The sequence below is a fragment of the Crocuta crocuta genome, unplaced genomic scaffold (assembly GCF_008692635.1).
Source record: "Crocuta crocuta isolate KB4526 unplaced genomic scaffold, BGI_CrCroc_1.0 scaffold698, whole genome shotgun sequence".
Lineage (NCBI taxonomy): Eukaryota > Metazoa > Chordata > Mammalia > Carnivora > Hyaenidae > Crocuta > Crocuta crocuta.
In genome coordinates, this window is record NW_027530855.1 from 2,336,060 (window position 1) to 2,361,167 (window position 25,108).

Here is a 25,108-nt window from a genome sequence, read left to right on the forward strand (position 1 = left end):
AACCATCTATCATGTTAATGGACATCAAAAGAAAGCTGGAGTAGCCATACTAACATCAGACAAACTAGATTTTTTAAAAGCCTGTAACAATAGATGATAAGGGCATTATTTCATAATTAAGGGATCTATCCATCAAGAAGATCTAACAATTATAAATATTTATGTTTCTAACATGAAAGCACCCAAATATATAAATCAATTAATAACAAACATAAAGAAACTCATTGATAATAGTATAATAGTGATAAGGGACTTTAACACGCCACTTACAGCAATGGACAGATTGCCTAAAGCAGAGAATCAACAAGGAAACAATGGCTTTGAATGATACACTGGGCCAGATGGACTTAACAGATATATTCAGAGCAGCAGAATATATATTCTTTTCATATGCACACGGAACATTTACCAGAATACATCACATACTAGGTCACAAATCAAGCCTGAATAAGTACAAAAGTGTCAGGTTCATACCATGTATATTTTCAGATCACAACTTGAAGTCAACCACAAGAAAAAATTTGGAAAGCCTCAAATACATGGAAGTTAAAGAACATCCTACCAAAGAAAAAAGAGTCAACCAGGATATTAGAGAAGAAATATACAAAATACATGCAAGCCAATTAAATGAAAACATCACAGTCCAAAACTTATGAGATGCAGTAAAGACAGTCCTAAGAGGGAAATATATTGCAATTCAGGCCTATTTCAAGAAGAAAGCTCCCCAATACACAGTCTAACTTCATACCTAAAGGAGTTAGAAAAGGAAGCAAATAAAGCCTAAAGCCAACAGAAGGGAAATAATAAAGGTTAGAGCAGAAATAAATGATATAAAAACAAACAAACAAAAAACCATTAGAACAGATCAACAAAACTAAGAGTTGGTTTTTTAGAAAGAATAAACAAAACTGATAACACCCTAGGCCAGACTTATCAAAAAGAAAAAAGACCCAAACACATAAAATCATGAATGAAAGAAGAGATCACAACCAACACCACAGAAATACAAACAATTATAAGAGAATACTATGAAAAATTATATGTCAAAAACCTGAGCAATCTGGAAGAAGTGAACAAATTCACAAACTACTAAAACTCAAACAGGAAGAAACAGAAAATTAGAACAAAAAGAAAAATTAATACCTATTCTTCTCAAACTGTTCCCCAAAATAGAAATAGACGGAAAATTTCTGAAGTCATTCTACAAAACCACAATTACCTTGGTTCTAAAACCAGACAAAGACTCCACTAAAAAGGAGAAGAGGAGGCCAACATCTCTGATGATCATGGATGCAAACTTTCTCAACAAGATACCAGCAAATCAAATTCAACAGTACATTAAAAGAATTATTCACTGTGATCAAGTAAGATTTATTCCTGGGCTGCAGGGTTGGTTCAATATTCACAAATCAATCAAAGTGATGAACCACATTAATAAAAGAAAGGATAAGAACCATATGATTGTTTCAATAGATACAGAAAAAGCATTATACAAAATACAGCATCATTCTTGATAAAAACCCTCAACAAAGTAGGGATAGATGGAACATACTTCAAAAGGCCATATACAAAAGACCCACAGATAGTATCATCGGCAATGGGGAAAAACTGAGAGCCTTTCCCCTACAGTCAGGAATAAGACAAGATGGTCACTCTCATCATTACTATTTAACATTTACTGAAAGTCTTAGCCTCAGCAATGAGAAAACAAAAAGAAATAAAAGGCATCCAAATAGGCAAGGAAGAAGTCAAACTTTTACTATTTGCAAATGACATTAATATTCTATGTAGAAAACCCAAAAGCCTCCATCAGAAAACTGCTAGAACTATTCCATGAATTCAGCAAAGTCTCAGGATATGAAATCAATGCAGGAAACCTAACTAAATAGGTAAAAGAAGATCTATACTTCAAAAACCATAGTACACTTATGAAAGAAACTGAAGAGGACACAAAGAAATGGAAAAGCATTCCATGCTCTTGGATTAGAAAAACAGCATTGTTAAAACGTCTACACAACCAAAAAGAATCTCCACATTTAATGCAATCCCTATTCCAATAACACCAGAATGTTTGCTGAGCTAGAACAAACAATCTTAACATTTATATGGAACCACAAAAGGTCCTGAATAGTCAAAGCAATCCTGAGAAAGAAAAACAAAACTGGAGGCATCATGATTCTGGATTTTAAGCTACATTACAAAGCTGTAGTCATCGAGACTGTATGGTACTGGCACTAAACAGACAAAGAGATCAATGGAACAGAACAGAAAACCAAGAAATGGACTTAAAACTAGATTATCAACTAATCTCTAACAAAGTAGGAAAGAGTATTCAATGGAAAAAAGTTTCTTTAAGAAACAGTGTTGTGAAAACTAGACGGCGACATGCAGAATGAAACTAGACCACTTTCTTATACAAAAATAAATTCAAAATGGATAAAAGACTTAAATGTGAGTCAGGAAGCCATTAAAATCCTACAGGAGAACACAGGCAGCGACCTTTTTGACCTCAGCCAGACCAACTTCTTACTAGACACATTGCTTAAGGCAAAGGAAACAAAAGCAAACATGAAACTGAGACTTCATCAAGATAATAAGTTTTTGCACAGTGAGGGAAAGATTCAACAAAACTAAAAGGCAGCCTACATAATTGGAGAATATATTTGTAAGCTACATATCTGACAAAGGGTTAGTACTCAAAATCTATAAATAATTTATCAAATTCAACACCCTAAAAGAAATAACCTGCTTAAGAAATGTGTGGAAGATATGAAAGGACATTTATCCAAAGAAGATATACAGATGGCTAACAGACATATGAGAAGATGCTCAACATCATTCATCATCAGGGAAATCCAAATCAAAACCACAATAAGAAACCATCTCACACCTGTTATAAAGACTAAAATTAACAACACAGGAAACAACAGCTTTTGGTGAGGATGCAGAGAAAAGGGGATCCTCTTGCACTGTTGGTGGAAATGCAAACTGGTGCAGCCACTCTGGAGAATAGTATGAAGGTTCCTCAAAAAACTAAAATTGGAACTATTCTATAGTCCAGCAATTTCACTACTAAATATTTACCCAAAGTTTCCAAAAATACATATTTGAAGGGGTACATGCAATCCAATGTTATAGCAGCATTATCAAGAATAGCCAAACTATGGAGAGAACCCAAATGTCTATCGATGGATGAATGTATAAAAAAGATGTGATACACACACACACACACACAATGGAATATTACTCAGCCATCAAAAAGAATGAAATCTTGCCATTTCCAATGACATGGATGGATTAGAGTATATTATGCTAAGTGAAGCAAATCAGTCAGAGAAAGACAAATACCATTATTACTTCACTCATTTGTGAAATTTAGTAAACAAAACAGATGAACATATGGGAAGAAGGGGAAGAGAAGACGGAAACAAACCACAAGAGACTCTTAATGATAGAGAACAAACTGTGGGTTGATGGAGGGTCAAGGTGGTTACTTTCAGAAGAGCTGAGGTAGCACATGTGTTTAAACAGAGAATAGGCCTGAGAGGGCTCCCACCTTCTGACAGACATATGTACACCAGGAGCTGTGGACATCTGAGTACACAAAATCCCAAACAGCTGAGGGACCAAAATAACATATGGAATGAAAAGCCTAGGAACACAGGAAAAGGAATGCTGTAGACCTCCACACCTGAGGCTATGGCAGGGATGATAGATTTTGACCAAAAGCCAGGAGGAACTGATGCTGGTTACCGATGCAGAGGTCACAGAAGCTGACACTGACCAAGGGAATGAAGTCCCTCAGGAACCAGTAAGGACTTGTATGAAAGTGTATCTTGCTATCCATTACAAGAAAACCATGTTGTTGAGCATATTTACTCCTGCACTTAAATAGAATACTGAGAAGGGGAGGAGAAGAATCTTAGAGATAAGACAAGTCCTGATAGGAAATTCAAATTTTGAATTAAGTTTAAATGCTGAAACACGAAGGATTTTGCCCATAGAATTTTACTGTACCTGGAAGAGACTAAGTTATAAGCCACAAGGGAGGAAGTTACCATGAATGCTTGAGATTCATTTCTTTTTTCCTGCTAGTAAGTGGGAAAGGTTGTTGGTAAGCTATTGGGTTCATTAGAGACAGAAGAAAAGTTACATTTGTTCATCACTGTGTCAGAATGAGTAAATTTTAAACCCTCTATAATCCAGTAAGGAAAAGAGTACTCAAGGGATGGTATTGTTCCCAAGGAAGAAATGCTAATTATGTAGCACAGTAGAGATGTTAACACTACAATGACAAGCATATTCCAATGTAAATATATCAAATCAATATGGTGCACACCTTACATTTACACAACATTGTTTGTCAAATAAATGTAACTCAATATATTTTGCAAGAGTGGCCATGAGGTGGCCTATGGCCAAGCAAGCAGTCAGATACAGGCTGAACTTTGAGACTGAAGTCTGGAAGTATGTCCAGTGAGCTCTGGGACTTTGAAGTTACTGAATCTCTTTTGGTACTCATTTGCCTGGTGTGTGAAGGCATCTAACTAGATAATTAGTAAGACTTCTTCCAGCTCTAAAAGACTGATTCTCAGGTCTTGTATGCCCAGTGGGGAAATATCTGCCACTTCTTGCCCAAATTCAAGGGGCATTGTCATTTAAGAGGGGAGAACCTCTCCTCTTTCTTTGGCTGGGCTGAGGACAACCAGATATAAAGTACAGTCACCTGGGAAGTGTCGGCGGATCTTGGGTTTGCAGCTACATTTTCCAATTAGCTCAGGAGTAAAGACATCACTGTGACACTTGGCACAGTAAAAGGCGGCTCTAGACAATGAAAACAAATGAAGAATGACTTATGTGAGGCTTAACACTAAGGAATCATGGCACTGGCTCAGTCTGTGTGCCGTTAAGTTGCATTTGCCTTAGGACGTCCTCTCCATAAAGTAATAAGAAAATTACCTCATGACGTCCCTTGAAGATTCAGCAATAAAGAACCCTAATGTGTTCTTACGCACTTTAACATCTGCAGGTGGATTTAGCATCAGACCGCTGGAAACAGAAAAAAAAAAAACAACACAGTAATTTCTGCCTTTCATTTCTGAGGTAATAATTGGTGTTTCATTCTGTCATAACCAATTGATTCTCTAAGCTGTAGAGTGAATAAGACCCCATCCCCATCTACTGCCAAACACAGTAGAAGAAGTGAATCTGACTAGACTTCTTTGATTGCTGCTAAATATCCAGAAGGGAGCCACGTCACAACACAGTTGTGAGTTTCACACAGTTGTGAGCTCCTCCCTGGGCTGTGTCCTGAATCTGAAATGGTCAAACCAACTCAGACACATGAAGCCTTGCTAATTTATGCTATCCAATGCCACAGCCACACAGTTGCAAGTCTTATGGTCATCCTAGTGGTGTTTATTCTTCGTCTACTTGCCCTGTAAAGGTAAACGATGTCTAACTAACCAACTGGATTCAAAAGTTCCTTTTGCTTGCCTATGTATTTTTTGAACTTAGGTATTTCCTTTACTTCATGTTTTTCTTCTATCTTGATTGCAAGATTTTTGAGAGCAGGAACCACATGAATAGTTTCTATTGCTACGTGAATATTTTGTCTTTCTATTTTCTTACGGTTTGTGTGTTTGAAAATGACACTACAAATTTCATCCATGAGACTCCTTGATGCAGTACTACATTATGACTATTTGAATTCCTCACGTTTCTCCCTCTGTTGAGACATCCCATTTTTATTTCCTTTAATTCAGACCTCCAGCACGGCGAGGTCTTGTAACTCTGAAGCTCCTATCACTTCATTTGTGCATAATGAAAGTACTCCTTCCTGCCTTTAAAAACACAATCCTTTTATATTAATGTTGGAAAGAAGTCAAGTCTTAATTTTGGAAAGCTTATTCTGTTGTTAGGGCACTCCAAAGCAACATGCAAGTGTAAAAGCCTTACAAAAATAAAAGGGGTTTCACCATAAAAGCTCTTCCACTCTATGCCAGGAGTAGAAAAATGCTGAATAGCTCTATTGAGGTGGTTTGTTACCTGAGATAGTGGATAGCATTTTCTAAATATGCCCTGACTGATATTAATGAGCAGAACAAACCATTTTAACTTTGAAAGGATTTGTGCCCCTACCCCAATAACCTTGGTTGATGTTCACCAGCCAGCAAGCATAAACTTAGTTGTATCTTCTTATCTCCTATTTTTAAGGGGCCATCTTCTGAACTCACATTAAATAACTAGTTATGAAGATACTGTCATGATACTATCTGTGGTGACATTTAAAAGAAGAGGTAAACTCTCTTTGAAGATTTTTCCAAACGTTTTCACTACCCCCTTCACAAATCACGGCCAGTTGCTTCTTAGAGAATGTTCTCTATGGGAATAAACTTAGAACATTATCTGACTGGGGTCAGATCCAGCTTTATCTCCTAGCAGATGACAAATTATCCTCTAAGACAAATCCTGATGATTATCAAGGGCTTTTCTAAGTTTTAAAGTCTATTCAAATGTATCAATTAGAAGAGAAAATAAAAGATGAGAAAAGATAGGTTCCCCTATCTTATCCCCTTTTTTCTATATTCTAGTCTAAAACCCCAGCCACTGAGATGCCCTATTTTCCTTCCATTTATGGTTGTGGTGGACTTAGTATAGCATCGTAATCAGAAGCACTGGCCCCAGATTCTGGCTGAATTCAGATTCTGGCTCTGACACTTGGGACTGGTGTGAGTTTGGGAAAATAATTTAACCTTTCTGGGCCTCATCTTCCTCTTCCATAAAATGGGACTAAGAATTGTACCCATCGTTGTAAAGATTCAAGAGTTATGTAAGTAAAGTGCCTACAACACTGTTGGTCATAAACTAGCAATGGTGTAAACACCACTATTATCCAAATCAGACCACTATTATCCAAATCAGGATTTAATCTCTTTGAGTCACCTGACTATTCGGTGATAAAACAAAATGAAGTCTAAATTGGAGCAGGTTCCTCTTTCATTAGGGGTAATTGCATGTAGGGTAGTAAACAGGATCCAGGACATTTGAATATGTGTGGAAATTAGCTACCTGATAAATGTTTGTTTCTGGTCTGTGATGTCCCATAGCTATCCTAATAAAGTTTAACAAAATCTAGGAAGTTAAAGTTGGAAAGGAGCTCAAAGACCATTTGCCCCAGTGGTTTCCAAATGCCAGGGAATAAACTGACTATATCAGTGGGACTTTAAGAATTCTCTGTCCCCACCCTTAGAGATTTTGATTTTACAAAGTTCAGAAGTGGGATTTTGGATTCTATATGCCTTGAAAATTTTGCAAATAGTTCCAATACATAGTCCTGATTCTTAAAGCCCAAAGATGTTCAAACTTGATCAAGTTCTGGGTCAGAACCCAGAACCCATTTCAAACCCAAATGGCCTGGCTTATAGCTCTAAGACTCCATCCTTTTTACCATGACCTATTTCCAGAAGAAGGGCCATTTGTGCAAGGATTTAGATTTTGAGATTTTCTCGAGCATGTCAGGACTCTTAAGTAGAATTTAGACAGCCAGACAATATTATTTGTTATTCTCTCTCTAGTGACTTCCTTTGTACAGTACCCCATCGACTTCTTTTGCCCAGTTACATTCTGAATCCCCTCTATTTCAATTTTTCTTCTTTTCAATGCTTCATGTAACATTAGCCTTTTGTAGTCCATCTGATATCATTCAAACTTACTGAATTTTTAATATTTCCCTACAATTCTAAGGCTCCTGGTAATGTCATTTTTGGGCTGGTATGACTTCCTCATTTTACAGAAGATGGACACTTCTCCAATGCTACAAGGGCAGCAAATCATAATCAGGATCAGGATTTAGTCTGTTGATCCCAATTTAACTCAACTTAGTTTTTCACTAAACACACACACACAAGATAATATAATAATCTTTCTTGTTCCTCATCCCATTTAATCCCCCAGTTTTTCTTATTTTTCAGCATCTTTTATCTCTATATCATCGTAGCTGATTCTGTTTGTCCTGGATTTTCTTTTTTATTACATGATAAATTATCTTACATCTCATATTATTCATTTTGGGTTCTCAAGAAATTCCACTGGTCTAATAATGTTACTTCTTTCTTTTATCCACCCCACCAACAGCATACTTTGTTCAGTAGGCCAAATTCCCATTTCACCATATTTTGTAGCTTACCTTCTAAGGCTACAATTTGTGGGAGCATCTTATGTCATAAATAATTCTGACTCATAGTATGATTTTATGGTCAAGACTTACATCAAGAAGGAACAGACCTGAAGAGGAGACTACTTCTCTCTCCTGCTCATGAGAGAGAATTTGGGGAGGGCCATAATAACAAAGACAAAGTACCTGTTTACCCATCAGGATAACCATTCTAACCCCAATCATTAGATTCTAACCCCAATCATTAGAGACAGTACTAAGTGTACCACAGTGGACTGGGTGCCCAACAGACTGGCTCTCAACAAATGGCAAAACCTTAGTTATGGCTCTATTTTTGGAAAAGTCTTAATCTTAAAGATTCTGTTTTAAAAAACTGAAGAGATACAAAGTTTCGTTGGTACCAGCAACCACGAAGCAAGGATTTCTGTTCAATGGCTATCAGCATGAGTCTCATCTTCACAAAGCAGAGCCTAGGAAGGAAGACATGTAACTGTGAGGAAAGATGATGGCAAGGTACTAATTCACAAGAACATGACCAACACTTGTGCTCTGTGTCTGGGAAAACCCTAGTACCTCAGCAGAGCAAGAGTCTCCCAAATGTGGAATCCATTCTAAAGTCAGTCATAGCCAGCATGCCGACTGTGACAGACATGAAACTGTCCCACACAGACTGCCAAGTTCTAGGCTGTAGAGACTCAGACTTGTTCATTCTCACACCTTCAACATTTACCGTGGTGTATGGGCTATGGTGAACCCCAAACAAGCACAGTTGAAAGAATGTCATTGCAAGAGTGAGGAAAATTATTTCTTTTAACGTACAGGGAAACTTCAGGAAAACTCATTCCAGCAAAGTCATCAGAAAGACGTTGAGTCAGGATTTTGTTCTTCAGGCTATTCAAGAAATATTTTTGCCAGGGCTGTGTAGGAGAAACCTGGAATACACAATCATGTGACATGAAGCACACTGACATGGAAAATGGGATATTATAATTCAAGTTGTATATCCTGCTAGGCAGCAAACCAGCTGCCTACACACCCATTATGCTTAAGTCACAGAAAAGAGATTTGTCCTAGTGGTTAACTGAAGAAAGGAGGAACTTAAACTCTAACATGCATCTCTACTATTTATACTAGAGAGTTCAGAATGAAGTAAAAGTATCATGACTTGATTTCTTCCCAGATGGTATTCATGACTCCTTGCTGGCCACTGGAATTTTTCTCCTAATAATTTCAGCAAGGTAGATTTATTTTTGATTCAGTAACAGTGAGAGGATAATATGGACTCTAAGTTGTCTCTCCATAGATATGGCTATTCAAGATTGTGTTTTTTTTTTAATACATTCATTTTCTACTGACTAGCTGTACACCACAAAGAAGAAATTTGCATGGCTTCCACCCAGCATCAGAGGTCTTCATAGCTTCAAATGAATTTAAGCAGCCATCCTGATTGATGGAAGTGGGAATATAAAAATCGAGGACAGCAACAGGTTTCTAGAGAAAAGGGAAGTGTGAAGGGAGAAGGGCATCTCTCAAAAAGGCTAAATACAGCTTGTGGGGGGCGGTGAGGGCTCTTGCATAACTCATCTCTGGTATTTGTGGGAGAACTCAGAATTTTGTTGTGCTCTATGTACATCGTACATCCTCATCATCTTCCCCCACCTGCTGCCATAAGAATCCCCACCACACTGCCGTGACATGGCAGGACAGGCCCCCTTTATACCCCAGAATCCCAGGTGAACATCTGGAAGCTCTGAAACAGTGTGGCTGTGGACAGTTAAGGCCAGTTCAGAAATACTCTTCAGACAGCCATCTTGTGGTTTCGAGAAAAACAAAACACACACACACACACACACACACGCACACACACAGACACACACACATCCAGCCTTACAAAAAAGGACTATTTTTATCAGGCAGTCCAGGCACTCTCCCCTACAACTCCCTTTCTAAGATTCAGCTGAATCTCCTGCCTTTTCCCACTCTCTTAAATTCTTCTACTGAGAAGGGCTCACCTCACTGGGTGGTCCCTATTGTCCCAGCTACTAAAAAAACTGGCTTAACACTTCTAATCCAAATGTTTCAGTTTTTGAAAAAGGGTAAAAAAATGACAGATATGGAGAAGACTTCCTGTGTTCATTCTTTTAAAGATCAGAAAGGGAAACAGGAAGATAAAATGGATTTTGGATTTAGATAGTGGAGTCAGGGAGCTCAAGTATGTAAATTGGAGTAGATCTAATCTAAGTTTAAACCAAAGGCAATACTCTGTGCCTTGAAGCAACTGGAAATGCTCTCTGGACTATAATTTCTCACCATATAATTAATATAGCTGAAACACATACCATTGATCCAAGGTCTTTTAATCTGAACACTCAGAAGTCTTACAGATATTAACATAATACTTACAAAAATCAGATTATGAGATTAATAGCTTATTTTATTTTCCAAGCCCACAGAAAGGTTTTGGTTTTATTTTGTTTTATATTTTTCCAATTTTTTATTTAGAAAAGATGCAGCAGTTTTCTGAGTTTATTAATATAGGAAATAAAATTTTAAAAAAAGGTCAAGAGGGAAATTGAGCATAAGAGAAGACTATGTAGACTCATAATTAAATGGGGATGAAATGTCACTCTCGGAGCCTCTGAAGAGCCTCTGGACAACGGGATACCAGGCCCAGCTGAGGGTTAGAATGTTTCCTGGAATACTTCATGGAAGTGACATTTCAAATGCCATACTTTGTCCTATAGCAGTCATCCCAATAGTTCCTTCGAGCCACTCATTTGACTCATAGGTATCAAAGGACCTGATGTGGGAGGTTGTGAGTAGATTCCTAAGAACCATAGGCACCAAGCATAGTGGTAAGACATTGGGTCAGACACTTCTACCTCTGCCACTCACTAACTTCCTGGACAATCAAGTTAGCTTCACTGACCCATTACTGGGATTCTGCCTTAAAATATTATCAAGGGGAAACATAATATATTTAAAATGAATAACATAGTAGGCACTCATAGTGGTGACTATTATTATTACTGCATGGAGTGTCCCCAAAATAATCTGAAACATTAGATTGTAGTTATTATTTGTATTATTATTTGTTCAATGAATATATTTATTATTATATCAATTATTGCATATTTATCTTTAAATAGATAATTTTGCCACTAATAATATAGCCTTTATTTATATTTCCTTTTTTGTTTTTTGGGTTTTTTTTTTTTTAAGTTTACTTATTTTAAGAGAGAGAGAGCATCAGAGGGGCAGAGAGAGAGGGAGAGAGAGAATCCCAAGCAGGCCCCAGACTATCAGCAAGGAGCCCTACATGGAGCTTAATCATACTGTGAGATTATGACCTGAGCCGAAGTCAAGAGTCGGACACTTAACTGACCAAGCTGCCCAGGCGTCTCTATTAATATTTCGATGTTCAATAACAAGTACTTCTACATTTATATTCCTAACATCTTGGACTGCAGGTAGGAAACAAAGACATTATTTCTATTTTGCTGATAAATATTCTTAGACAAGAATAAGATAAATAACTTTTTTAAGGTCAGTGTAAATATCTGGGACTTCAGTCTAGATCTCTCAATCCTTTGCAGTTCAAATGGAAGTCAAATCTTACTTCTTGGGCTTTCTTGCCTTCTTCATTTTATTTTTTTCCTATGTCTGATCCTAACATGTGAGGACATGGGAAAAAAGCCAAGATTCAACAACAATTTACAAGGCTACCTTTTTGTTCTGTTCAATAAATAGAGTTGTTAGAAAGGTGCACAAGCCTGGCACCAGACAGCCTTGGGCCATGAATCCAAGCTTCAGTTCGGCAAAGCAGATGATGTTGTCACCAATATTCCAGTTCCAGCTGGGGATCTTTGGCAGAAAAACCTGTTTCATAGTAGAAAATAGGTCAACATTAAGAGTAAACACAATTCAAGGAAGTTTTTTTTTTTTCTGAATGGATGTGCTTTCTTGCATTTATTTTACTTGAAAGGATTTGTTGTGCTTGCGTCAGGAGAAGGGATCAGAACAAATTCAGTTTTTAAAAATTGGGAGTTCTACTGCTCCCACTTTTTAAAACAAAAATAGTGAGAGCTGCAAAATCCGGTCAAATTACGTAGACCTCTTAAGGCATCCTGAGTCTACAATTTTTATTTTTGTCCTTGTTTTTGTTGAGATATAGCTGACATCTAACATTGTATTAGCTTCAGGTGTATGAGATAATGATTCAATGTTCATATATGTTGTGAAATGACCACTACAGTAGTAATTCTAGTTACCACCAACTACCCCAATAGTTACAATTATTTGTTTCTTATGATGAGAACTTTTAAGATCTACTCTGTTAGTAACTCTCAAATATACAATAAAGTATTATTAACTATAGTCACCATGCTGTACATTATATTCCCATAACTTATTTATTTTATAAACAGAAGTTTATTCTTTTTGATCCCCTTCATCCATTTTACCCACCTTCAACACCCCCTGCCCCACTTCGGACAATCACCAATCTGCTCTATCTATATGTTTGGGGTTTGGTTTTTTTTTTTTTTTTTGGTTTTTGCTTTGTTTTGTTTTGAATTTTTTAAGTTCTACATATAAGTCAAATCATATGGTATTTGTCTTTCTCTGACTTATTTTCACTTAGCATAATTCCCTCAAGGCCAATCCGTACTGTAGCAAGCACAAAATTTTCTTCTTTTTTATGGCTAAACAAAATTCCATTATATAGATCATATATTTTATTATGTACAATATATATTATAATTATGTATGTGTGTGTATATAAATAATTTTAAAATGGGAGAATTTAGTCCATCTATATTTAAAGTAATTATTGACAGGTCTGTACCTACTGTCATTTGTTAATTTTTTTCTGGCTGTTTTGTAAATCCTCTGTTCCTTTCTTCCTCTCTTCCTTTGTGATTTGATGTTTTTCTGTAGATCTTAGATTCCTTTCTCTTTATTTGTTGTGTATCTACACATATTGTTCCTTTGTGGCTACTATGAGGCTCACATAACCAATTTTGATAACAATCTATTTTAAGGCCTAACGACGTAAGTTTGATCACATTCTAAAACCATATTTTTACTCTCTCTCCCCCCACATTTTGTTTCTGATATCACAATTTATAGCTTTTGGTCTTATATATCCCTTACTAAGTATTGCAGTTACAGTTATTTTTACTACTTTTGTTTAAACTTCATACTACATTCATAAGTGATTAGTCCACATTTACATTAGATTATTCTAAATTTTACTGTACATTTCCTTTTGCCATTGAGATTCATACTTTCTTATCTTTTCCTGTTAGTAATTGATGCTCTTTCCTTTCAGCTTTAAGAAGTTTATCATTTCTTATAAAGCTGTCCTAGTGATGATGACCTCCTGTAGCTTTTGCTTGTGTGAAAAACTCACTGCCAGGTAGACTATTCTGGATTGGCAGTTTTTTGTTTTTCTTTTCTTTCAGTAGCTTGAATCTATCAGGCCACTTCCTTCTGGTCTGTGAAGTTTTTGCCAAAAAATCTGTTGCTAGTCTTATAGTGGTTCCCTTATACATTACCAGTTGTTTTTCTCTTGCAGACTTTAAGAGTCTCTCCTTCTCTTTAACTTTTGACACTTTAATCATAATGAGTCTTGGTGTGGGTCACCGTTTTTCTTCCTCTTCTTTTTTTTAATGTTTATTATTTATTTTTGTGAGAGAGAGCCTGAGGGAGAGCATGAGCGAGGGAGGAGCAGAATCCAAAGCAGGCTCCAGGCTCTGAGCTGTTAGCACAGAGCCCAACTTGGGGCTTGAACTCACAAGCCATGAGATCATGACCTGAGCCAAAGTCAGAGGCTTAACCGACTGAGCCACCCAGCCACTCCTCTCTAGGTTCGTCTTACTTAAAATCCTCTGAGCTTCCTGGATGTAGATGTCTGTTTCCTTCCCCAGATTAGGGAAGTTTTCAGTCACTGTTTCTTCAAATAAGCTTTCTTCCCCTTTCTTTGGTTTTCTCCTTCTGGACTCATATAATGCAAACACTGACCCAATGGATATTGTCCCATAAGCTGTCCCCACTCATTTTCATTCTTTTTTCTTTCTGCTACTCTGATTAGGTGAGTTCCACTACACTGTCTTCTTGTTGGCTGATTCTTCTGATTCATCTAGTCTGCTACTGAACCCCTCCATTGTATCTTTTCTGGTTCAGTTACTAAATTCCTCAGCTCATGACTTTTATTTGGTTACTTTCTTACACACTCCATCTTTGTTGAAGTTCTCATTTTCTTCATTCTTCTCCATAGCTTAGTGACCATCTTTGTGACTGTTTTGAACTCTGTCATTCATCTCTGTTTCATCAAAGTCTTTTTCTGAGGTCTTATCTTACTCTTTCATTTAGAAAATATTCCTCTGTTTCTTCATTCTCCTTGAAATTCTCCACGAGGTAAAATAGCTACCTGTCTCAGTTTTGAAGAAATGGCCTTGTGTAGGAGTCAAACCTTTCTGCTCAACCCTGCCCTAGCTTTTGGTTGTCTCTCAAACCTTTGTGATTGCTTAATCAGGCTATTTCATTTTTAGTGGCTCCCAGTAGTCAGGGATGTACCAAGAGGGGTCAGTGTCCCAAATGAAAGGATATCAGCATCTAGATTTGGGTGGATTAGTAGTTAGACCCTCAGGCAGCAGCTGATAAAGTATGAAAATATACCTCCTTATGAATTTGTATTTTTAAGTGATTAACAACCTTAATGAGACTCCATATTTCACCTGTAACTGGCAAAAGATCTCTGAGTATAGACCTATGAGAAATTAATAAGCTTTATTACTTAGACAAAGGAAGTTATTTAATTCTATAGACTAAAAGGGGATAATAGGAAGGCTAGAAGGTTACCATACCTTGTTGTGGGACTGAAGTATCTGTATGATGACTCTGGTATTAGGGTTATAGTTTTTGATAGAGAGAACCCTATATAAAACAACAAATATGCTCATCAGTGACATGCAATTTGCAATGGCTTTGTAATATAATCTAATTCAGAATTAAACTGATGTGTGGGTAAGCACAATAAAACAACACATAAAAATCACTATTATGCTGTTCTCTAAAAATGTTCTGTTTAATTGCATACACAGTAAAGGGTGCTATTGTCTTAGTGACTTAGTACATTAAATCTATGGAAAGGTCAGCTCTTGGTAGTAGGAGACTGTGGTGTTCTGGAACCAATTCTTGAGGAGGAAATCAACAGTTTCATGTATTTTAGCCTTCAAACTCAAACCCATTAATTACAGAAAAAAAAACAGTGATTGGATTTCTGTCTATAGCTTGAAGTAGCTCATAGACTCTCTTATCCAACTTTCTCATTATACATATTAAGAAACTAAAGTCTATCTCATATATACTATATTATCACAGTATATGTTCTCAACTGTTTCTTGCTGTTTGTAGAAGCTATGTATGTTTATTATGCTCTGGGGACCAGAAGTTCATATGGTTGGGCACAATGCCCTTGCCATCACCATGATAGCTTGAAGCTATTACTACAAGTCATGTTCCCGCTCATAGATAGCTCATAGTTAAAGATGGTAACACCAATTCTAGTCATCTTGAAGACATTTGCCAATAATCACAAGCACATTACACCAAATGATACAAAATATTTCACCAGAAATACTGGAGAAAAACCGCAATAAATAAAGTCTACTAATAGGATTCACCAATCAGAAGTGGCATCTTTGTTTTTGCAGATTTAAAGATGTCATTTATAATGGTGTTATCTGAAGTTATCAGTCATTTGTATGCTTGCTTTTTAAATTTAAATAACTACTATCCACATGAAACCTTAGGAAAGTACATGGAGAAGCACAAAGATACTCAGGATACTCTATTTTTGCATGCACACAGCTCTGGGAGAAAAAAAAATGGAAAATAGGCAGGAAGCTGGAATATGATGAACCTAGTGCTGTGATAGATGACAACTTCTCCCATTTGGTCCAACGCACTGGGCCACTGGGCTTTATTTTCAAAGAGGTAGAAATACAAAAAAGTAAAATAAAATAAAAGTAAAACATAAAAGAGGTAGAAATAAAATCAGCTTGAAGCATATAAAACTGTGCCGGCTTCTTACCGCATGATGTTGGAAATGTCTTCAGCATGCGAATTACTGCACAAAGGGTTGGCTATGATCAGGCATGCTTCTGCAGATTCCACCTATGCTTCAAGATTAGACAGCGGCCATCTTGTTAATTACATGGGAAATGCTCTAGTGTTCCCCCTTTGGGTTTCCCTGTGGTTTTATCATAAAATTTCGCCTAAGAAAGAGAACACTCTTGGAAAGGAGTGGTGATAAGGATATCCTTACAGCAGGATCAGAGTCCTGTAGATGCTGTAGTGGCTGAAAGTGCTGCAGGGGACAGACCTGGGCTTAGGGTTTCCAACACAGATGCAAGACAAAACCAGTAAAGTACACAGTTTATATTTTTCCTATTATCCAAAACAAAGGTTTTAAGAGCTTCTTATACATTGATTTGCCTCTAAGGACAGCAAAGAATGGAGGAACTGGAGGTATGCTTAGGCCAAAGTAATCAATCATTCAATATTTGTGGATTCTGAATCTTAAGGGTCTAGAATATTATTGAAGTGACATTTATAATACCGAGTTGCAGGAAAGAGAAAGATTATTCTGAGTCTGTCATTTTATACTCCAATTCTCTGTTAACTCTAGAGATCTCTGATTTAAAAAACTGCAGCCCTTGGTTTATGTGATTCTATGAAACTTAAAACATGGGAAGAAGCCTACTCTGATCTTAAATGAAAGCTGTCTAGACTGTTGACCTTTGCTCATTATTTTTCATCCCAACCTTAACAGGATTTCTGCTATTTTCTTTCCTGTTTCTCTTATCAGAAGAGCATATCAGTGTGTTTAGAAAAAGTTGCGAAATCTGTCTCTGGTAAGGATTTTATTCGCATGATAAGATTAAACGCACACTTTTGCCATCCATAACTTTTTCAGATTCCTTAGACTGCTAAAATAAAATTGCTCTAAATAAATAGAGAATTTCGTGAAATAAATAAATGTAAGTATAGGTAAACGTAAGTATAGGTAAAAAGTATGCTGTCTACTTGATATTTATCAAGGAGGATTTGAAGGCGTAATAGCTATATTTCCTATATGATCAGTTTTTAAAGTTGAGGAAGTCTTATTTCCCCCAATTTAAGCATCTGGACTAATACTTTTGAAAGAGAAATGCATCCTATCATCTTAATAGTTGCAATTTAAGAGAAATCAGAAGAAAAAACAACTAGTTCTTACCGCAACTCGCCTCAAATCTTCCCACTTAAGTGCGGATCCAGAAACAAAAGTTGTATAGGCCATGTAGCACTTAAATAATGTTTCTAATTCCAAGGAAGGAGGAACCCTGGGCAACGAATATAGTACCAAAGATGTAAAATGATGACTAACTTTGGTTTAGAGATCATTGCATTTATTTAGTGGCTTTAACAGAACTCCTAATCTCCTGTAGGCAAGCATCCATCCTCTATTACCAATCTATGTGGTTAGGGAGTACTGATGCCTAGCCTTACTTCTGGGTGCTGAAGAGTGAGAACAAATCAGTTATGTAACAGCAGGAGAAGAGTTTCTGAGAAAAAGGCACAAATCAGTAATGTGGCCTTCCCAGAACTTAAGGAGATACAAAATATTAACTGAATAGGGCTGTGATAGTGGATATGAAGTGGCAGAGACACAACTAGTATTTATTTAGGAGACAAAATTGATGAAAGTATACATCATCAATGTTTAAGGGAGAGGAGCAGCAAAAAGAATGCCTTGCTTTCCATTTTAAGGAACTTCACTGATAAAGTCCAATTGGCTGAGATAGAAAATACTGTGTTCTTTCCTTCTTTTATGTATGTTTTAGTATATGCCTTGTTAGCTGGAGAGAGAAACATAAAATCATGAGTTTGTTTTTGAAAATGTGAAGTCTGAGGGGGCACTGAAGCTCTGGGATGGAGATATTCAGTAAGCAATTTAGTTGTGTGAATATGGAGCCACAGAGAATGTCTGGTGGAGGATATAAATCATCAAAAATTACAGATAATTGGAAAAATTCTAGAGGAGAGCTTCCAACATTTTGTACCATTTTAAGAAAATTCACATTTCTGTTTCAGGGGCTCCTGGGTGGCTCAGTTAGTTGAACACCCAACTTCGGCTCAGGTCATGATCTCCCGGTTGGTGGGTTCGAGTCCCACATTGGGCTCTGTGCTGACACCTCAAAGCCTGGAGCCTGCTTCAGACTCTGTGTCTCCCTCTCTCTCTCTGCCCCTCCCCCGCTAGTGTTCTGTCTCTCTCTCTTTCTCTCTCAAAAATAAATAAACATTAAAATAAATTTAAAAATTTTTCATTCATTCCCTTGTCAAGTACCTATAATAACCTACAGTAATCCATGAAAATACAGCAGTAAATACAGCTAATGATTTTTTTATATCGACTGGATTATAATTATTAGTCCCTTATCACTAATTTTGCCTTTTTTCAACTATTTTTTAAAATAAGGATTCAAGTAACAAATTACTGAGAAGACAGGCAGGCAATTATACTGAAATAGAATTGTTGACTGTCCATCAATACTGGACCATGAAGGAGTTCAAAATGCTGATTGGTTATATCAGATAGGAGAGTCCAAAGTTATAGCGGACGGGACATGCCATAATGTAAAAAGTACAAAGTGTTTAACTATAAAATGTATGAAGGTGGAAGTGATCCTATATACAGTCATGTACAAGATCAAAATGCCATTTCAAATATGCTTGACTTATTTGGTGATGTGTGGATAACTGATAAGCCATTTGGACAAAATAAAAAAGTTAGTTCTCTACACTCTACACAAAACCAATTCCAAAGAGCTTATATATAAAATATTTCAATATGAAAACATAAAAATATTTGCTTAATTCTAGAACAGAAAAAGCCAAAGAGTGTCAGAAAAGCCAAATGCCAAAATGAAAAAGTCAACGAATTATAGTACATGTAAATCAAATGCTTCTGCTTGCACACACACAGGCAAAGAGAAAAATATTTACAACAAATGACACAAAAAGGCTAATATCAAAATACATTAAGGCTGCTGAGAAGTCAGTAAAGCAACAGAAGATCATCCTCATAGAAAAGAAGTTCTGAGAAATGAAGACAAATTTCTTCATTCATCAAAAAAGGAAAATCAAATGGTCAAAACATACAAAAATTGTTCAATCTTGCTAGGAGCCAAAATTGTGGAATAAAACAATAAGAAACCACTTTGCCTACTTAAAACTCTTTTCATATTAAGTATGCATTTTCCAGTATTTCACAAAATAGTTGACTTTGACTTTCCTTGTGGAAAAATATACAAAAACATCACTAAAAACAATCCTTTCTGCATCTTTTTCAACTCACATTTCCAATTCTGAGAATTAACAGAACATAATTCAAAAGCAAACTAGACTTACACACAAAATCACCGTCATATAATAGTAAATTATAGGGTATCTCTAACAATATTAGTACATATATAGATAAACATCAGACAAGATATATTCCTAAATATTCTCTGAGGTTAACTCTGGTCAGAAGATTGCCTTTTCTTCTCTTTCTGCTTACTATTATTTTCTAACTTTCCTATGAATAGTGCATGGATAATTTTTTTTCCATTAGAAAATGCACACATATTTCAAGGGCTAATTTAGAGCCCATGAATCATACAGATACACTTACTCTCCCAGAAAAACAATCTCAATGTTGATTTCCCCTGGTTTATGGCGGAGAAAATTCCGCAGGAAAGCTGTCACACTGTCAATTGTAATGTTTCCACAGACCACGATGAACCTAGGGGGCAAGAATATGTGAGGTGGATCATCTGAGGAACAGAGGTTATCTTCCTGTCCAAATGTAGAGATGGACAACTGGCTTAAACTTAGCTTTAAATCAATCTGGTATTTGAATTACCCAGATTTAAAAAATAGTAACATTGAAGATTGCATCTCAAATAGAGAAAAGAAACATCATATTTCTGTAGTCTCTCATTCATTCCATGTTGAGTATGAATTCAAACATTTGAATTACACATAGATTTTTAGGAATACAATAATAACCATTGTAATCACTAGATTCTTCAGTTATTATAACTGATAATAGACTTGCACATGTGTTACTTCACTTGCTTTCTTTCACTCAATTCCTGATTAGCCAATCTAGTCTTTTTCAAAGGAACAGCAGAGGTTCAGAATGGTTCACTGATTTTTTCATAGTCCATATGTGGCAGAGGTGGTGGCACATTCTAGGTTATTTTTAACTTCCACATTGAAAATTATCTAGTAGGTACAAAAAAGTGAGTCCAATGGACAGACATCAAGGACTGGTGTAAAAATCTCTTAACTTTTATGGTGAAAAATAGCTATCAATTTCCTTAGGTTTAATGCATTTAAAAAAGTTATTTTTCCCTCCATTACTCATTTAAGGAAACTAAAAGCATACATGTAGCCTAACCTGACCTTAAAATTTCCAGACCTTTGTGCTAACTTGGCGTGTGTTCCCGCATCCCTTTCTTGTGATGAACTGTGTAAGACTTTGGCTTATCTAACTCATTTCACTGTTTTCAATATTTATTTTTCATTCATATTATTATTTTTTATTTATTTGTTTGTTTGTTTATTTGTTTTACTTTCCTCTTCAGACTCCTAAGTCTTGGTTTTCATCCAATTGTGCTAAGAGACCACTCCAAAGGGAGTTTATCTCCACTGTACCTCTTTCCTCTACAGCAGATAGAGACTAAAAAAGAGTCACTGCAAAGTTAAGATCTCCAATTCATTTTCTCCTTCTTAGATGTGCAGACCATAGTGGATACAGAAATAACACGTCAACGAGAAATACAGTAAATTACTCCAAACTCCGTTTTCCTTTTGGAACAGGTGGCTGTGACATGGACAGAACAGGTGATCTATGGAGCATTGTAGAAGATGTGGAAATTGCTCTTTACTCCAGCAAACCTCTGCCTGTGAATAAGCCCCCCTATGGTGGTAGGAGAATTTTGGCTAAGACCACAGAGTTGAAGTAATTATTTTAAATTTGAACTGTGGCTTTAATTTGATCCATTGTGCGAAATTAGCCATAAGCTAACCACATGATTAAAATCAATTAATAGATGGTAAGAGCACAGTGATAAGGGATGCAGTAATATTGCCACAGTTAATATTTGACAGGAAATGACAATATTATCTGTCATTTTAGTTGATTTACTGCTCTTACCAGCATCTACATAGTTGTTTTCATCAAATACCAAATATCTTCTTATGTAAGTATTTATTTTAGCACTTCCCTCATCAGCAAATAAAGGTTCTTGCCGATATATTCACTTAGGCTAAGCAATAGGCATTTAGAAAGAGGTATGTGACTAGCAGAATTTCTCAAACTGCAGAAATTATACTTGAAAGCTACTTACCTCTTCCCTTTGACCACCTCATAGGAATTGGTATATTTCCTCTTGTTAACAAAAATTTCCACCATTTCAGGGATATAGTTCGCAAATAGGATCTAAAATTATCAGCAAATAAAATGTTAGATTTCATTATTTTTTTTAAATGTTTATTTGTTTCCGAGACAGAGAGAGAGACAGGGCATGAGCAGGGGAGGGGCAGAGAGAGGGAGACACAGAATCTGAAGCAGACTCCAGGCTCTGTCTGAGCTGTCAGCATAGAGGCCGATACAGGGTTCAAACCCACAAACTACGAGATCATGACCTGAGTCGAAGTTGGATGCTTAACAGACTGAGCCACCCAGGTGTCCCCTGATCTCATTATTTTCAAGGACATTCCAAAATTCTGAGATTACAAAAGAGAAAGAAGGTGTCTAAAACTGTCTCTTATCTGTGAACTGTATTTCAGATGGCAGGACATTTTTCTTCCTTCAACCTTTGGATTTGGTTTAAATCAAATAAAATGCTTTGCAGCATTCAAAATTATGAAAGAAAAGACAAGTGGTGAGGCAAACTCCCTGCCTCTTTTGTCCTCTAGTCATATCTAACTGCCCTTCTGACTCTTCTGATGTGATACTATGTGAGGCTTAGAAAAAAAATGAAGCATGTGGCACAGAGACGGGTTTAGGGGAAATGACTGAAATGAGAGTATGTAACAATATGGACAGGGGAATATCAGAACGTTGGAGGGGGAACTCTGTTACTGGTTTTTAAGGAACTGAAATTAAAGTCACTAGAAGAGAAAAAGGTTCCCTTTGTCCATGACACACTCTTGAACCAAGCAAAGATGTCCACACATCTGCAGTAAAATGCTAGTTCAGAGAGAGTTACTCATTTGGGCTCATTCAGATCAAATCTCAAAAGCCCTTCCTCTTTGGAAGAAAGACTTTAGTCTGATGGGCAAAAGGTTAAGGAATCTAGGATTGCTCAATTCAATGTAGAGGTTAGTAAATAAAGTCTGCTCTCCTTTGACGTCCTCATCTTTGGCAATCAAGCAACTGAATCACGTGCTCCAGAGGATGGCAGTTTGGAAAACATGAGATCTAAATATCTTTCCATTTTCATTTGACACTTGCTCTGAATAATACAACATTCACTCTCAAACCTGTATTGCTTTACTTATCACCATTAACTACATGTTTTGAGTTTACATAAGTGTATTCAAAGGTATTAAAAATATTCTTCACCAAACTCCCCAAGGTGAAAAACATGATGAAGGTCCGTCCTAGGGATGTCTTGGCTACCACATCTCCAAAGCCAACAGTTGACGTTGTTGCCATGATCAGGTAAATAGATTCAAAATATGATATATTCTGTGAATTTCTACCTCTGAGCCAAGGATCACCAGAATTTTCCACCTGTTCAAAGAGAGGAGATTCAGGAAAGGTCTCTGAATGGAATCCAAGGGAACGTTCATATAGAATAAGCAAAACATTGGATTAATCTCACTTAGTAATTCAATCCAAATGAAGGATTAATGACTCCTAGCTCATGTTAATGGGTTTGCAAAGCGTGGGTAGAAATTGTGCAGTCTTGTTTTCCTTCATTGTGATTACTGCTGAACTCTGAAGGAGCATGCAGCTTGGGCCCACATTTGGAGAGCTCCTCAGGGGGACTGGCTGCCCATATCACTGTCCTTTCATTTGGTCAAATCATTGCATTCTAGAGCCATGAGACTCAGAGAAGCCAGGTTCTCAGATTGACCAATTATTATTTATTCTTATTTACCGCTAGCTCAGGATTACTATTAAAAAGGAATTAATTTGTATGAGCACTTCATTTCAATGAGCTCAAGGCCATGAAGGCTAGTGTCTAAGGAAAAGCAAATAAACAAATTTTCCACATTATTTCCCACCACCACCCCCTGCCAAAAAAATAGAAAAATATTTTCAGTGATTAAAAAAACCCATGAATAATGTTTCGTCTGACTTCTCCCTAAGTCTTCACATTTTAAGAAATTATACAAGCAGGGGAGGAGCAGAGAGAGAGGGGGAGAGAGAGAGAGAGAGAGAGAGAGACAGAGATAATCCCAAGCCGACTCCACATTGCCAGCACAGAGCCCGATGTGGGGCTTGATCACATGAACCACAGATCATGATCAGAGCTGAAACCAAGAGTCAGACACTTTACCAACTGAGCCACCCAGGAGCCCCTCAAGATATGTTTTTAAGAGGGACTCATGGGTGTTATTTTTTCTTGCATATTTAAATGACAGGAGAGCTTCTACTTCTACACAAACTTTGCAGACCCTAGTCACCTTCTCATACTGATTGACATTGACAAGAAATCTGAGACTAGTTTCATTTCTCCCCGTTCTATAGACTTTGCTTGATTCTGTTTGGATTCTCTCCTTATCCATCATATGGTTGGAATAAATAATTTATGTCATTTTTCCTTGTAGGATAGGGAAAGATAGGATTCAGTAGGCAGACAGGGAGAAGCTAGGGCTTGATGGTCCCTGAGAATGAGCAAACCATGTATTTTAAAAGAATGCTGGGAACATCTAACCATAAGAGAAACTCCCTCAGAAAAAACTCTCTCGGGCCTGACCATGAGAAAAACTCCCTCACAGGCACAAAGTTCTCCTTAAGAATGTAACAAGCACTACCTACTCCTTCCCCAGGTTCCCCTCAGGAATAAACAAGTCTGCCTTTACAGTTATCAGGCCAATAAAAAAAAGAACCTAAAAGAAACAAAGGGAAAAAAGAAAAAGGAATGGACCAAAACCCTGTAAAATAAAGTCCCTTGCCTATAGTCAGGGGTATTCACTTTCAGAGGCCCCTTATCTTCTAAGAGAGCTTTTGTATTATCCTTCTGCTATTCTTACTTTTTAATAAAAACTGTTGCCTGCTGCCCATTTTATTCTGTGTTCTCTTCTTCATTCTTCAAAGTGGCAAGACAAGGTTCCCCGGGTATTGAGCTAAAGAATCCCGCAACACTGGGGCATGGTATATATCCTTTAACCCACAGATTCAAGACTTTATTTTGGCACCTTTTCCTGGTGTCATTTGTTGTGTCCTTTGCTGCAGGAACACTAACTTTAGAGTATGTTCAGTTGACATTGCTGAAATGCCTTTGTTCTTTTCCGTGTCATTTTGCTGCAATCATGTCCACTATGCTCCTCAGCATGTTTGTGTCACATGTGATTACATTTTGGTTTCTTCTAATGTCACTGTCAGCTCTATAATATTTGTTCCTCTGATATCATTCTTCTCTTTCTCTGATATCTTTCAGCCTGTTTTCCAACTCCTGCTACTGTTCAATAATCTTTTACTTAAAACCTTATGTATTTTGTGTGAATTAATATTTATAGTTTTTAAAATCTTTTATTTGCATTTTTTTCTCAAATATGGATTTTTTTTCTTCTCCATTTCCTTGGACACAATATCTTGTAATTATTGTTCTTATGAGTGTTATGTTAAATAACTGCTGTTATGTTGATGTCTTTCTTGTC

The 25,108-nt window shown here is 36.8% G+C and overlaps 1 protein-coding gene across 1 annotated transcript in view; it reads right to left on the minus strand.

Annotated features, from left to right (window-relative positions):
- The window catches only part of KCNU1 (potassium calcium-activated channel subfamily U member 1), a 133,641-nt gene that overhangs the window by 84,670 nt on the left and 23,863 nt on the right, over positions 1–25,108 (minus strand). Inside the window, exons 8-18 of the mRNA XM_077769553.1 lie at positions 22,842–23,012; positions 21,622–21,713; positions 19,899–20,009; positions 17,460–17,565; positions 16,275–16,357; positions 15,046–15,115; positions 11,903–12,055; positions 8,996–9,108; positions 8,578–8,646; positions 4,960–5,049; positions 4,727–4,824 (exon numbers count right to left, since the gene is read on the minus strand). Of these exons, the coding sequence (XP_077625679.1) occupies positions 4,727–4,824; positions 4,960–5,049; positions 8,578–8,646; positions 8,996–9,108; positions 11,903–12,055; positions 15,046–15,115; positions 16,275–16,357; positions 17,460–17,565; positions 19,899–20,009; positions 21,622–21,713; positions 22,842–23,012 (1,156 nt within the window). The remainder of the gene's footprint in view (positions 1–4,726; positions 4,825–4,959; positions 5,050–8,577; positions 8,647–8,995; positions 9,109–11,902; positions 12,056–15,045; positions 15,116–16,274; positions 16,358–17,459; positions 17,566–19,898; positions 20,010–21,621; positions 21,714–22,841; positions 23,013–25,108) is intronic.